This window comes from Photinus pyralis, unplaced genomic scaffold (genome assembly GCF_008802855.1).
Source record: "Photinus pyralis isolate 1611_PpyrPB1 unplaced genomic scaffold, Ppyr1.3 Ppyr1.4_LG8, whole genome shotgun sequence".
NCBI classification, from domain to species: Eukaryota; Metazoa; Arthropoda; class Insecta; order Coleoptera; family Lampyridae; genus Photinus; species Photinus pyralis.
The window spans coordinates 190,508-204,847 of record NW_022170819.1 but is presented as its reverse complement, the minus strand read 5'-3'; the positions used below and the strand labels follow the sequence as shown (position 1 = coordinate 204,847).

At 36.5% G+C, this 14,340-nt stretch overlaps 3 protein-coding genes across 8 annotated transcripts; all 3 read right to left on the bottom strand.

Moving 5' to 3' along the window:
• Positions 1 to 3,938: 3,938 nt before the first annotated feature.
• LOC116179221 (phenoloxidase-activating factor 1-like) lies at positions 3,939 to 5,300 on the bottom strand. Its single transcript, XM_031498953.1, has 4 exons — positions 4,947 to 5,300; positions 4,674 to 4,902; positions 4,464 to 4,624; positions 3,939 to 4,417 (listed from the first exon to the last, which is right to left on the bottom strand). The coding sequence occupies exons 1-4, from the start codon at positions 4,996 to 4,998 to the stop codon at positions 4,023 to 4,025; spliced, it is 837 nt and encodes a 278-aa protein (XP_031354813.1). The 5' UTR covers positions 4,999 to 5,300; the 3' UTR covers positions 3,939 to 4,022.
• A 989-nt stretch (positions 5,301 to 6,289) lies between these two features.
• Positions 6,290 to 9,035, bottom strand: LOC116179219 (serine protease 7-like). Of its 6 annotated transcripts, none has more exons than XM_031498947.1 (5): positions 7,758 to 9,035; positions 7,618 to 7,705; positions 7,352 to 7,571; positions 7,112 to 7,305; positions 6,290 to 7,063 (listed from the first exon to the last, which is right to left on the bottom strand). In XM_031498947.1, the coding sequence occupies exons 2-5, from the start codon at positions 7,667 to 7,669 to the stop codon at positions 6,675 to 6,677; spliced, it is 855 nt and encodes a 284-aa protein (XP_031354807.1). In that variant the 5' UTR covers positions 7,670 to 7,705; positions 7,758 to 9,035; the 3' UTR covers positions 6,290 to 6,674. The 6 variants fall into 6 exon arrangements, with proteins under 6 accessions (XP_031354807.1, XP_031354808.1, XP_031354810.1 ...); XM_031498948.1 differs by having other exon boundaries at positions 7,618 to 7,695; XM_031498950.1 differs by having other exon boundaries at positions 7,352 to 7,568; positions 7,758 to 9,032.
• A 1,384-nt stretch (positions 9,036 to 10,419) lies between these two features.
• On the bottom strand, positions 10,420 to 11,735 carry LOC116179214 (phenoloxidase-activating factor 3-like). Its single transcript, XM_031498938.1, has 4 exons — positions 11,419 to 11,735; positions 11,151 to 11,367; positions 10,904 to 11,100; positions 10,420 to 10,851 (listed from the first exon to the last, which is right to left on the bottom strand). The coding sequence occupies exons 1-4, from the start codon at positions 11,504 to 11,506 to the stop codon at positions 10,457 to 10,459; spliced, it is 897 nt and encodes a 298-aa protein (XP_031354798.1). The 5' UTR covers positions 11,507 to 11,735; the 3' UTR covers positions 10,420 to 10,456.
• Positions 11,736 to 14,340: the final 2,605 nt, after the last annotated feature.

Below are 14,340 nucleotides of genomic sequence, written 5' to 3'. Positions count from 1 at the left end.
TCTTAAGATCTTTGAAAATAGCAACATTTTACCTTATGACAACATAAAATATGAATATGGCCATTGAATAAAGAATTTATTATTCAATGATAGGGACTCTAGAAATGATTATTTTTCAATGTAGTCTCCTCTAACATTCCTGTTTGTCTGAAAAAAGGTCGTCAACAGCAGCTTTTAAGCAATCATCCGAGTCAAAATGGCGATCCCGAGTCTATGGAACGAACTGAATAACGGATTAAAAGCTAAAAATGAAAATCCACTCCCAGATTTACTATTGGTAGGTATGTAAAATTTTACATATTTTACTTAGTAGTTTTGAGAATTTTAAATCGAGTTGGATGCTGTTAACGAAAGACGAACGACGAACTAACCATGTAGATTATTATTTTCGAGCGAAATATAAGACTGCCTTCAGGTAATGATAATGATCCTGATAATGATAAACAAGTAGCATTCTTGGTTAAGTCAAATAAAGGAGACAAAGAGGGGTACCGACAATTCTAATTCTCTATCGAAACTTAAGAAGAAAAATACCTGTAATTACTGTCAAAAGAAGGGTCACTGGGTGAGAAGCTGTAGAAAATGGATTACAGGCGGTCCTCCTAAACGTAGTAGTAGTTAGAACTAGTAGCAATGCTGAAAGTAATGCAGTAGAGTCTCAGGTCGCATTAGTCTCGATAGATAATGAAGTTTTAGCTACCGATCCAAATTCAGAAGATTGGTTTGTCGATAATCGGGCTACTAAGCATGTAACTAGTCGCTCTGATTGGTATTGTACGTTTGATGAGTTTAAAGATCCGCCCAACAAAAGCAACTGGAGAAGAACGTTTGATTGCTATCGGGAGCTGTACTTTCAAGTTTTCTTCGATTGTCAATGGGAAGAACCAACACATTTTATTTAAAGATGTTTGGTATGTTCCGAAAATTTCGAGAAATTTATTTTCACCATTCGCTGCGCATGATACAAATTTAAACATTGAATTCAGATCCACGGTAACCACTTTCTCGTTTTTAGTGGACGATATCATAGTCTTGAGTGGTATTCGTGTGAAGTTTGGATCATTGTTTAAGGCAAATAATAGAGTTTTGTCTCAAGATAGGGCATCAATATAAATAGGAGAGGCAAACGATCAATTACAGTTATACCCCGAAAGGGGGGGGGGGGCCATCAGGACCCGTTGCGTCAAGAAAAAGCTTGAAAAACAGTTTCATCTTAAAGTTAAGTTTGATGATAAAAGTTGGCTATGATCGAAAATACGATATCGCGTGTACATTCCAGAGAAGAAATGCGTTGCTTTATCTCGAGATGTCAAATGTAATGAAGCAACTCAAGAATGCGGGGAAAAAGCGAAAGTATTCTTCAGGAGTAGATTGCCATAAGAAGATCTTAACGAATCAGAAAAAGAATAGCAGATTGCTAAAATATTGATTACTCAATCTGAAAGCGATACAAGCACTAAAGAAAGCCAAAAAGAAAGAGATGATGAGTGCAGTACAGAAGGTAAACATGAGAGAACGTTATACGTAAACGAGACATCATCCGGATTCCAAAGTACTAAGAAGATTATGTTATGGCGATGACGACAGAGATTCATCCTCAAACATATGAAGAAGCGCTATGAGATAAAAATAGTGCGTACTGGAAAAATGCCATGGACAAATGAAATGGCTTCTCTAATGGAAAATGGGTAATTACCCATAGGCGGTAAAGCAACTGCCTGTAAGTGGGTTTATAAATTAAAATTAGATACAGGCGGAAGGTATTGATTACAGTAATACTTTCAGTCCAGTTGCAAAGTTGCAAACTATTCGCTTGATACTTGGTAACAGAGAAAATGCGAAATCGATTGCATTTTGATATGGAAAGTTGACAGAAAAGCTCTTTATGGAACAGCCAGATGGATACGATGTTGGTTCTGGTAGAGTCTTCCCGCTCAATAGGTGTTTATATGGATTAAAGCAGTCTCCCAGAATCATCGTATTGGAAAATGTCTAGAAAAATTACAGACAGTAAAGAGAAAAATGGTGCCAACATTGTTTTAACATGATGGTGTTATTGCAGTTACTCGTAAAGAAGATCTTGAAGACTTTATCGACCAACTTAAAGATACCTCAAATGAAGCAGCCTATTTCTTGGGTCTTGAAATTGAGAAATTGAAGAATGGACATCAAGATTAGCAAAAAATCGTATGCTCAGAAACTACTTGAGCATTTCAATTCCATTCAATTTAAACCCTACTATTGACGGTGTCACGAGAGCTAAAACATCCTTCGGTATATATATAGCTGGAACTATTGAACTTGCTTTTTCTATACAGGGTAGTGACTTGCGTAACGCATCATAGGGATTTCAATGTAAAATTCATAACATGCAATTATTGGCTCCCCAAATTATTTTAGATACAAAAATGTATTAAGGTTTTTTGTAGAAAAAAATTTTTTACGTCAATCAACCGTATTAGTTTTAAATTTTTGGCATAATAAAGACGGAAAATTGGAAAAATAAAACCCCCATCTTTTTCAATTAACTGTGATGCCATGGAATTTTATAATACAAAAACTACGCCAATATCCGTCATGCCATGGAATGTCTGCTATAAAACAAATCAAATTCTATCAAAAAGTATTATATTTAGAACAGCGAATTGAACTTAAAGAAAGACCAAATTACTAAAAACGGTTTCCTAATATAACAATTTACAAATAAATGTTCGAATAAGTCACCATTAACTGCAAGACAGTGTAACCAAGTCGATCATAAAATCCATTTCGAACTGCTGCTAATTGATAACTGGATATCTTTTTGTTTTAGAAAATTCCATGGCATCGCAGATTATTGAAAAAGATGCGGGTTTTATTTATTTTATTTTTCCAAAAAAGTCACGCTAAAAAAGGAGTGTTTGAATGCTACAACGATGCTGATTTCGGAGGCTGTAATAAAACAAGTCGTGTAACGTCAAGAGTACTGGTCAAATATACCAATGGAGCTGTTTCTTGGATTACGACAAGGTTCCGTTACAGAGTCCACAGCTGCAGCAGAAATCGTAGTTGCAAGTTGCAAGTGAAGCCGTAAGGAAGTGATTTAGTTGACTGGAATTCTACAGGAAATTACACTTTTAAAGAAAATTCCAGTTATCCAGATTGATAACACAGCAGCCATTAGACTTTCTGAGAATCGCGAAAATCATCGCAGAACCCAACACATTCACAGGAATAACTCACTTCTTTATTCGTGAGCACGTTAGTGAGGGTAGGTACATTGGTTGTAGAAAAGGATTCCAGGTAGCTGACATTATGACCAAGTCTCTCCTCAAACAAGATTACATATTATTTGGGTAAAATAATTATTAATTTTTTATCAAACAAGGGAAGGTGTTTAAGTCAGTTGAAGTTAGTGTTAGATGAAAATAATAGGCATCGTATGTCTAAGTTTAGAATAACATGATTAGAATTTTTACTTGTTCCTTGTAATAGTGTTGTATTCAACGTCATTAAAGTTTATTGTTGAAATTCGTTAGGACACGGGTAGCAACTTTCCTATTTTAAATAGAACGCCCTGTATTTTATTGCATTTTCGAAATCTACATGAAAATCTACCTCGTTTGATACCAGTTTTAAAAGGATTTAAATTTTGATCGCCCTTTTACAGGGTGTTTTAATACTAATAGTCAATTTTAATAACTTCCAACCTTAGAAAGTTGATTTTTACAACATGTTTTATTTTTATTTTCGTCGCTAACTCTATGGACCTGGTGGCAGTTTATTGTGATGGTGCCTCTTCCTAACTTATTTCTTTCATATCTTTGATTAGGGAGATGAAAACGAATTTCGAAGCGAATCTATTTTGAAGTTCGTAGTTAAATCCAAGACTTTTAATAATGTCGAGTCCTCGGTTTCAAATGCATGTGCATAGGAAGGAAGGAAATTACCAACATAGGTCGGATGAAGTACTTTAATACGTCAATGAGATAAATGATGCGCGCATACCCATTGGTAATTGCGCCAGAATATCAAAAACGGTTTTATACTAAATTGGAAGTTATCCACGGAATGTATTTAGAGATCCTGGTGTTGCCATCTGGGAAATCGTGACCGCAGGTAATACCAAACGAAACGATGCCGACTTGGTACCATGTTCCACCACTTTTAACAACAACAGGAGCGCCCGCATCCCCGGCACAACTGTAATCCTTGAAATCCTTCAGGGTGTCAGTACAAAGATAACCCTCGTCAACAGTAATATTGTACTTGACAAACTTATCTTGGCAAACATCGTTAGCGATAACGCGGCGAACGATCACCTTCTTAATGTTCACTGGATCGCCTTCGGCATTCATACCCCATCCAGTCACAATCACTTTATCTTCTGGTTGTACTAATGATGCTGATTTTGATAGACAGATCGGTTGTACATAATCTGAAATCTCACGTTGAGCCTTTTCAAAGGGACGTGCAGTACCCACCTGAATATTTAACAGTATCGTTTAGCTTGATCAGCGCTATATCGTGGCCGAATTGTTTTTTTCCACCTTTAAACTGCTCATGCGGAATTACCCTTTCTATTCCGTAGAACTTACTATGGGCTTCGTCGTGTAAACGGTGTACACCAACTACCGCTCCAATCCTGAGAATCAGTTTTCGTTTCAGCTGATTTTTAAAACTGAGGTGCTTACATTATGTCATTTTTTTCACTAACGCATACCGACGACGTCAGTACATATCTGTCGTTAATTAAGGAACCCACACATATAAACGGGTTATCACCATCATATTTTAGTAAAACTGTCCATGGGAATTCACCTTCCTGAGCAACACGTCTTAGTTCCATGGCAGAATCAATTATTTGATGTCCACAATTAGGTGCTTCTGGCAGTACATCATTGGCATAGGCAAAAGCGCGCACTAAAAAATTCAAGGTGTAAAAACTCTTAAGGGTAAAAACTTACCAATGAAAAGCAGCAAACATGTCCGTTCTAGCATCTTGACGGTTTTGAACATTGTACTAAACTTGTGGTATCGAAACTGATTGTTAAGGTCATCCGCTTATCGTGTGCACAGATTTATTTACAACAGCATTCCAATTCTTCTTCAACCAGGTTCACAGTAAAGAATTTGCGAAGTTCTTCAAGGGCAAAGATTAACATTTTTTGCTTTTTGTGAATAAATACAGGTTTCGATTATATAAACACAAATAAACAAGTTCGTCTGTGTTTCACGAGTTGTTGTTAGGTGCGATAAAGCTTAATAACATGGATTGCTTGAACTAGATGGGCAATTTCACATTTAATTCATGCCCTACCAATCTCAACCGAAGTGACTGACAATAAACTAATGTTACTGCAGGTACCATTATGAACAATAAAACCAAAAACAGGTTATATTCATATTTCATTTATTAAACATGCAGCAGAAGATGTTTAATACTTTTGTGTGAGAAACTGTTCTTGAATCACATTATTAAAATTCAGGTGATAGTTCAAACCCTCGCGAACAACAAACAATGATGGATTGTAGAATTGCCAAGTCAGTGGCCACAGGAACACAAAAAGAATAAACACTGTAACATAACTCGAGAATAAACGCGTTCCTCAAAATAATGATGGGCGAAAAAAATACTCCACTCATTTCACTCAAAGAACCATGGTTATAAAATGACTTTCGGTGTAACATGACAGCAGTCCAAAATGCATTTCCCTTGAAATAAAATTGGGGGACCTTAAAACAGGGGTTGGGGTTTCAAAAGCAATCCAACTTCTCCAGATCAACGCATGGTTCAATATTTCTACGGGAACACAGTCCTGATGTGCATGTGGATTTATCGGCTGGATAAAAATGGAAATCGTTTGATGCAGATCTTAAGTTACCCGATTATGACTTCTTAAGCGAGGTTTTGTTTTTATAACCTCACACATTTTGACTTCAGTGTTTTCAATTTATATAATGTGGAATTTAGATTACATCTTTCCGGTATCACTTCCGGTTAAACCGGAAATCGATGCAACTTTTGTTTGTCAAATGCAATGCCTATGTTTTTTAAGAACTTTAAAAAGAGCAATCTATTTAGTGTACCGGGAGTTATACCGGACGTTTTAATAAGCCACTGCATAGATGGTAATGTCCTATATAAAATTATATTGGGCCAATTTTTCGTATCTCGACAAATAAAAGAGACCCTCTTAATCTTATCTCGAACTAAGTGTAATGAATTGTATAGGTTATCTTAAGTAGGTTAATTTATTAGAGTCAATTCAACTTTAGGGGGTAAGATTTTCGTGTCTATTGTAGGGTAGAATTTTCACTGTAACATTTATTTCCATGAATTTGCAGATGCAGATGCCGCCTAAGCTTAACCACAGACACACCAACAAAATTTAATAATTTGAATCAAGTACCGACATTACAAAGTTATTTATATAGCCGGGCATCACCCGGAAACATTTTTATAACAAAATATCTAGTGCTAACTCTTACATAAAATTAAACTACTAATAAAGTGTAGAAAAGAAGTGCAAAGATCGCTGACAATCTTAATAAAAGTAACGTATTAAAACGTCAACAATTAATTTTAACTATAAATGGACTTGAAACAAAATAGTGAATTTTTGTTCAAACCTAAAAACGTAGCAAATGTTTACGTTTATTAAAAATAATCCATACAGCCCATCGTTGCCTAGTTAAGCACGCAGACTATAAACTATCCATCCTATGTATTCCGAAACTTTGATATACACAGCAGGATTCCTCGCACCACACGCGCGTTTACTTATCAACACACCAATCTGTTCCCATTGAGTTCTCCTCGAAATCATTAGAGGAGCTCCTCCATCTCCTTGGCATGTTAACGCGTGCTTCCCCTTTGCGCATAACAAACTGTGTTCCATCGACTCCGGGAGAAATAACCCAAAGCAATCTTTCAGGCGTACCAAAGTAGTGTCGACCTTCTTCTTTACCTCGGTTTGATTCAGCCCTTCACCCACCTTTCCCCAACCGGTCGTGGACAATTGCGCATCTTCCTTCAATTCTACCACGGGCGACGTTGGTAAACAGATGGGCCGAATGTAATCTGTAACGTAAAGCTTAAAGTAGCCATGGTGCTTGGGCGGTAGTTTACCGGAATACATTACGTCGTTTTTAAGCCTCAACAGTGCAATGTCATTGGCGGCAGTTGCGGGGTTATACCCGGGATGCATATTTGTCTCTTCGATCTCAAAGTCTTGAACTGGATCGCTACATTCCGTGCCAATTCTATCTATGATGCAATCTTTGTCGCTGGTAACGTTGTAGTCACCAAGTCGTACACCTGTCCTGGTTCAAAGTCACTTTCAACAGCGCCACATTACGAAATACATACAAATTATTATTTAGACATTGTGCAGCGGTTAGTATATAACGACGGTTGATGAGGGAACCGCTGCATCGTATAGTCCTATTATCGCTGTACAGTAATTGGACTGACCATGGAAATTCGTCAATTGAAATCGAATCATCGGCGCGTGGATAGTCATCGGCGTGCTGGTATCCACAGTATGCTTTTGGGGCAAGTAAATTGTTGGGTGGTAGAGTTTGTGCTGCTAACAAATTAATCACGGTACTGTACTGAAAGAGTTTTGCATTCACCTGACAGTACGTTGACAAACATTAAAGCGAATATTCCAAAATACATGACCATTATGAAAAAGATTACTAAAATGCGACCTAAACAAAACTGTGACTTTGCGTGTGGCAAGGATAAATCAAGACAATTAATTAATACTCACTGCAATTACTTTAACCTTTAATTAACCAGATCGAATATACATGGCATTTGGTTAAGGATAACTGAAATATGTGCAGAAATTGTTGACCTTATTATTGTTATAATCAATTAGTCATTTTGTTTTGCGTCTCTCATCGTGTTATCTTGGGGTAAAAATAACAACTAATTAATAACTTCTAGATTAGATTTCAAAATTGTTTATATGGGTTGGGTAAATTGAAAATTCGTCAGAAGACTGTTTCGAAGATCTAAAATGACTGAGAGCTACTGAGCTGCCGCTGCTTGCATATTTTTTTAAATAAAATCAGTCATTCATAAATATGCACACTGAATGTGCATGATATATCTTTCGATATGCACAGATAAACAAACAAACAACTTTCCTGAATCATCAACATATTTTTAAAGACCATTACATTCACCAAACCAATGTAATGCTGAATATTTATTTGCAGTGGGCATTGCGCAACGCAATATTTCATTTTAACCAAAATTTATTGTTGCTGGCGAGACAGAAATCAAGAGGTGTATATGTAGTGAACTGGTTAATCTAATTAAAATGATCTTTTTGAAGTAAATCTTAAATCAATCGTTAATAATTTAGAACTAATAGTTGAAGCTTTAATGACGAAACTTGTTACAAATCTAATTTAGAAACAATAATCGGTGTCACTTGGATAAACAAACAAAAAAAGTTTGTGGAATCTTTGAAGGATCTAATTTAAAAAATGAGAATAGAATCTCATTATCAAAGTTCATTAATAATATTTGATAATATGAATATGACAACCTTGAAATTGCTGGTAGTTTAAATTCTAATAAATTAGAAATATAAAACTAGATACTTAATTATAATTTATATTTTGTTATTGTTTCAAGAGAAAAATTGTTAAATGGTCAAAGTACGAGTAAACTAATTTACCATGAATAATCTAAGAACCCTCTGCAGTGGTGCGACTGAGAGGGTGGTAAGTAAAATAACACTAAAACCCCATATAAGTGTATATTAAAAAAAGTATAAAATGTCAAATATTGTTTAAGAATGCATCTCCCTTTACATTGAAATGTCACTTACACGTGTTTATACCTGGATATCTGGATAATAAAATTTACGTTGAAATGACCATCTAATTTTTTACCTCTAAATACCTTAATTGTTTAAATTTGATTTCGACTAATAATACAAGTACACCTTAACCAGATTTGCCTTTGTTATGAAGATGACAAAATAGGTAATAAATAAACCATTGAATTTGGTTTCATTCAATATAAAAAATAAATTAATCCCTTTTTGATTATGAGAAAATGAAACTAAGAACTGAACCAAATTCACCAGGTTCTTTGACTATTCAAAATACAAAAAATTAAACTTATTTGAATCCTTACTTAAAATTTTACGTTCACATATTCTACAGAGTATATCCCATTTAGCCATGGATCTTATAATCTAATAAACTTGGCGAACTAAATAAATACGAATAACCTTCATTTACATTCTTTCGTTCACGAGCACGATGGAAACTTTTACTGCTAATTTCTACTCGTCAGTTTGGGGTTCATATCAGATGGTTTCTAAAAAACTGCATACTTAAACCCGCCGGTATCTAAATTTTCGTTTCTAGATTCAATGGATACTAGAGACTCTTCCAGTGTTGGTTTAATTGCTGGTAAATGGAATTTGGTCCAAAAGCAGTATTGCAATTTTTTATATCGGAAATTTTACGCCCAATCAAACAGAATAATAGAGGGACGAACTGTCCCCTCTTAATCACTTTGTGGTGAAACTTTTCACGTTCATAGAAAACGAACCTTCTATGGAAGTACTTTTTTACCAGATTAAATGCTAGATCGCGAATGACTCTCTAAATGCTCTGGACCGTATTCTGGTTCTGTCTAGCTCGCCCTTCAGGCTGCTAATAATACATTTCGCCCCTCTTTGAATGACTCAGTAATTTTTTAACGCCCAACGGGATGGTTATAGCGGCGGTCCATTGGCGCGTTATTTTCTTTCCACCGCAAAAAATTTTACTCAATAGAACCAATAAAATACATCTGTCATCTCAACTGTAAAAAATGACCCAGACTTGTGAGCATTTTATTGTACCAATTTTAAGAGACTTAAAAATCCAAACGATCCTCGATTTTGTTTTTGGGCTGTAACTTTTTCTCCAATATTTACTTGTAAAATAACTTAAGTGGTAAAGTTGCCTGAAATTTCTTGCAATACCTTTTTCAAAAGTATACTCAAACATAAATAGGAAGTTTAGAAATGATACTTTGATTAGTTCCAACAAGGATGACTTACGATTTAATACGACACGTGCAACAACTAAATTAAAATTTAATCACTGACTGACGACTTCACAAGAAGTTAAATTATTATTGGAATTACCAAAAGATTATATAAATATCCAAGGTCAATCTGATAACGAAAACGTCCATGACTTGCTGCTTGTGAGGAAAAAAAAGTAGTATCGGCATCTTTCAAATCGAAATTCAAGTTAGGTAATTGTCAGTACAGAGACAAAGGTGGTAGGAAAGCGTAATAGATTGCCCATACTAGTTGAAACTACCATTTGAATGTGTATAAGGAAAAAACAACGTCTGTAGCCAACTCTCGCAATTATTGTGCAACGGCACATAGGAATATCAATAAAAACAAGTACCTACTACAAATTATATTTCAAGATTCAAGCAGAATCACTTTCGTACGTGAGCTTTAATCCACCCAACGTAGTTTTTCACATTAAGGTATACCGAAGGAGTAGTCGCATCACAGCGTACCCCGAACAATAATAGACCTACCACCTCCCACTGACTTCTTACAGACATCATTAAAGGCCCTCCGCCATCCCCGTGACAACTATAGCTGACTGTTTCAATGGCGCATATGTTATTTCTATCAAGAACCTTATCAAATGTTCTATAAAACCTATTGCACTGCCGCAAACACACGGCAGTTGCTAAAATCTTCTTTTTCACTTCAGTAAGATTTCCTCCGTCGCTCAAAAGTCCCCAACCAGACAAAGCTAGTTCCTCACCGCCCCTAATAACTCTACTATTGGGTGTTGGTAGACATATCGGACGTATGTAGTCTGAAAATGCAATTATCCCCCGACCAAAGGCATATACTATAGATAGGATTACCTGAGTATTCCACATTCCGTGACAGTCGAATCAGACCAATATCGTTTTTTGAGGTGTCTTTGTCAAAATCCGCGTGCGGAACGGCTTCTTCAATATCAAACTCCTGAATCGGGTCGCTGCATTCTTCACCAAAATTGGTGTGATATACGCAATCTTTATCACTGGTTGCATTGAAATCGCCTAGTCGCACCGCCACCCTATTACTTTCATGTTAAATTCAATAGTAATTGCCTGAAAAAATATTTACGGGCTTGTGTAGGCCAAACACTGTGCGGCGGTGAGTACATAGCGGTTATTAATTAATGACCCTGTGCATTGGACGTGTCTATCTTTACCATACAGTAGTTGAGCTATCCAAGGAAATTCATCGATTGTCACATCAGGACTGTCTCTGTTGTAGTCATCGCTATGTTGATAACCGCAGAATGAACGTAATGCTAAGAGATCATTCGCACGAATAAAACCTAGAAAAGATCTCTTTGGTATCCCAATTGAGATTGAAGTAATAACACTACCAGCCAAACACAATAACGAACTGCCAAGGAACCAAATGCTGGTCGTTTTCATTTCCAGAGAATATAGTTTATATGAGTGTCTATACATAAAGGGAGGATTGAATTTTGATAGTGAATTAATTTTTGGTCAATGTCACTAAACACTAGCAGATTAGGGTGGTGTTAACCGGTGTATTTACTTGAAAGTAATGAGAAGCAAAAATTCGGATCAAACACTTCTATGAGTTCACTTATTTTTATTTTAAATGGAAAATTGACAACTTTAGTCGTCTTAAAAGTTGATAATTTTGTAATAACACAAGTTATCGCAATGAACTTTTACTGATTTGTAAGGAATTTCCTTATTTTGTGGATTTTTTGATACTGATACTGTATGTCTTCACTTCTGTAAATATTTTTCTATCTTAATGAGGGTCTAAATCAATATTCTTTAATTATGCTTAAAAGTTAAGGGTCATGTGTAGCACACGCACCGCATGTCATATAGGAACGGTTTGGTCCTTTGTTGTTGGTACTATTTGCAGTGAAGGAACGATTTGATTTGTTTAATAAATGATGTTTCTGTACAAGAATTTTAAAACAGCAATTTTTCATGAATTCTTTTAAGGAAATAGAAGTACAATATGAAGAAATGGAAAGACTACATAAAATATGCATTTTTACTATAAAGACGAAATTTGCGCGGTAAATACGCCTTCGAAAATTTACTTCTGGAATATTCACAATTGGCCTCCAAAATATTCACTCCCCGAGTATTTGCCCCCAGAAAATTTGCGTTCGGAGGATTCGGGCCCGGAATTTTCACCGCGCGGAAGATTTCGCGCTCTAAAAAGATTCGTCTTTTGTTTCCACGAAAAATCGCCCTCGGTATCAAAATTGAAATTCAAGATTAAGGTGGCAAAGGACTCAACTCGTAGTTAGAAAAATAGTAAATATCGAAATAGGTTTTCACAAGAAAAAAAAATGACCTATAATTGTTAAATGAGTATCAAGAAATATATTAATTACAATTTGACCGTATCGAAAGTCATTATGCACAAACGTTAGCGGAGTATCGATGAAAATAAAATCTTCGCTTAGAACTCTCGCCACAACCTTACTGAGATCAGAAGGGTGCTATTGCCACAACATCTGCGATCAGACAGAAACACAAAAACAAAAAGATAGTGGTATTGACAGCACGGCGTAGATAGTGTGCGAGACCAAAATTAACGTTTGGCACGTAGCGGGTAACTCGAATACTAAAAATCGTAATTAACATTCATAAAAAAAAAACAAAAATTCAAATGACGTTAAATAACAAAAGCAAAATTTTGATTTGAAAGAACTAATTCACAATTCATAAGTAACTAAATATCTCAGTACAGCAAAACTAAAATAATGTACAAAATGTTTTAGCCATTTCATAAAAATATCACTAGTCATCCATCCATTCTCATGACCGAATCCTTTGCTACCTGGTGAAGAACCATCTATCAGTTCATTTTTGAGAAAAATGAAAACTGGCGGTACAAATGTGCAACTGTGTTTATAGCAGAAGCCCTATGAATTATTGTAAAGCTTCAGACAATTCTGAATTTAATTTAGACCTCAAAAATAGCAAGCTTATGTACTGCCGTCGTGGTTGTTTGCATAGAAACAGCATTGTCATATGTTCTGAACGTCATTTTATATCGTGATCCGCTTCTCATTTGAAATAAGATTGATAGATGTTATTAGAACAACAATCATCTGTTTCACTTTATCTCCCTTGCGATTAAAGTGATCACTTTTTCTACCCTTACGGTTAAAAGCTTAGCCTACTCATTTAAACCTATTAAACTATAAAATAAATCAGATTTCATGTGCCTACTTGTTACGCATACTTACACGTAAATTTGTAATTCGTGATTGTCTCTTCTGTTTTTGTGGTAATGTGTTTTAAATTGTTTGGAGGGAAATTTTTCTCTGCTACTTCCTTAATTTTTTCTGGTGTGGGGACGCGCTGCATTCACATCTGGCAGCAAATTAAAACGTCCTGCACCCTCATTGGTCAAGACGGTCAATTCTGCAAACGTAATTCCTGATTCGATGGCGCTTGAAGACTCCGCTTGCAGAATCAGTTCGCCTTGCCAGCTCCATCTTGCGCCACACTCCACCAGATAGAAGACCCACATTCCAGCAACTTCAGCTCCACATTTCGGAGATCGCAAGCCACACCACCCGATTTTACACTACCGTCCGCCATCGGTACCGACATCCTCTTGCAAGTGGCAGACATCGTTAACACACCACCGGAAACAGACAAGCATTGGACGCTTAAAAAGCGACCCACCGATTCTTTCACGGGCAGCGAGGAACGACGTGTCAAGAAACTTCTCATGGATTTGGAATAGGGTGATCTGAAGCCTTCCCAACTCCTACTGTTCTCACAAACTAGCAGGCGCGCGTATGGGTGACAACATCCTTAAGTCCGTCTGGTTATTTCGACTACCCCTGCCGGGAGAAAAATTTGCCAGCAGCTCGCATCATTCGTGACTCAGTTTGCTACGACACCCAGATCCACCTTCAAAGATTTCCGGCCATCCCAAGCAAGAAAACATGGAAAGCCAAACATTTTCGTCCACCTGGAGCTGCATACCTGCTCACATGCTTTTGTGCGAAAAGAAGACCGAAAGGGACCTTCACCGAAATTACCAGCCACAACAAATACTTTGTCATAAACCTAAACGGCCGCAATCGATCGTCTGAAGCCAGCATTCACCGCAAATCGTGAAATCTAGCAGTCCACTTCACTCCAGCTGCCAGTTCCTGCCGAGGACAGTGCATCTTCGAACGATATCAACTCTTCGCATCAACGAACCAGGTCCAGAATACACGTAAATTTCCTCAAAAAGTTTGCCATATGCACCTCCGGCAGCAAAGTAAAACCTGCTGCACCCT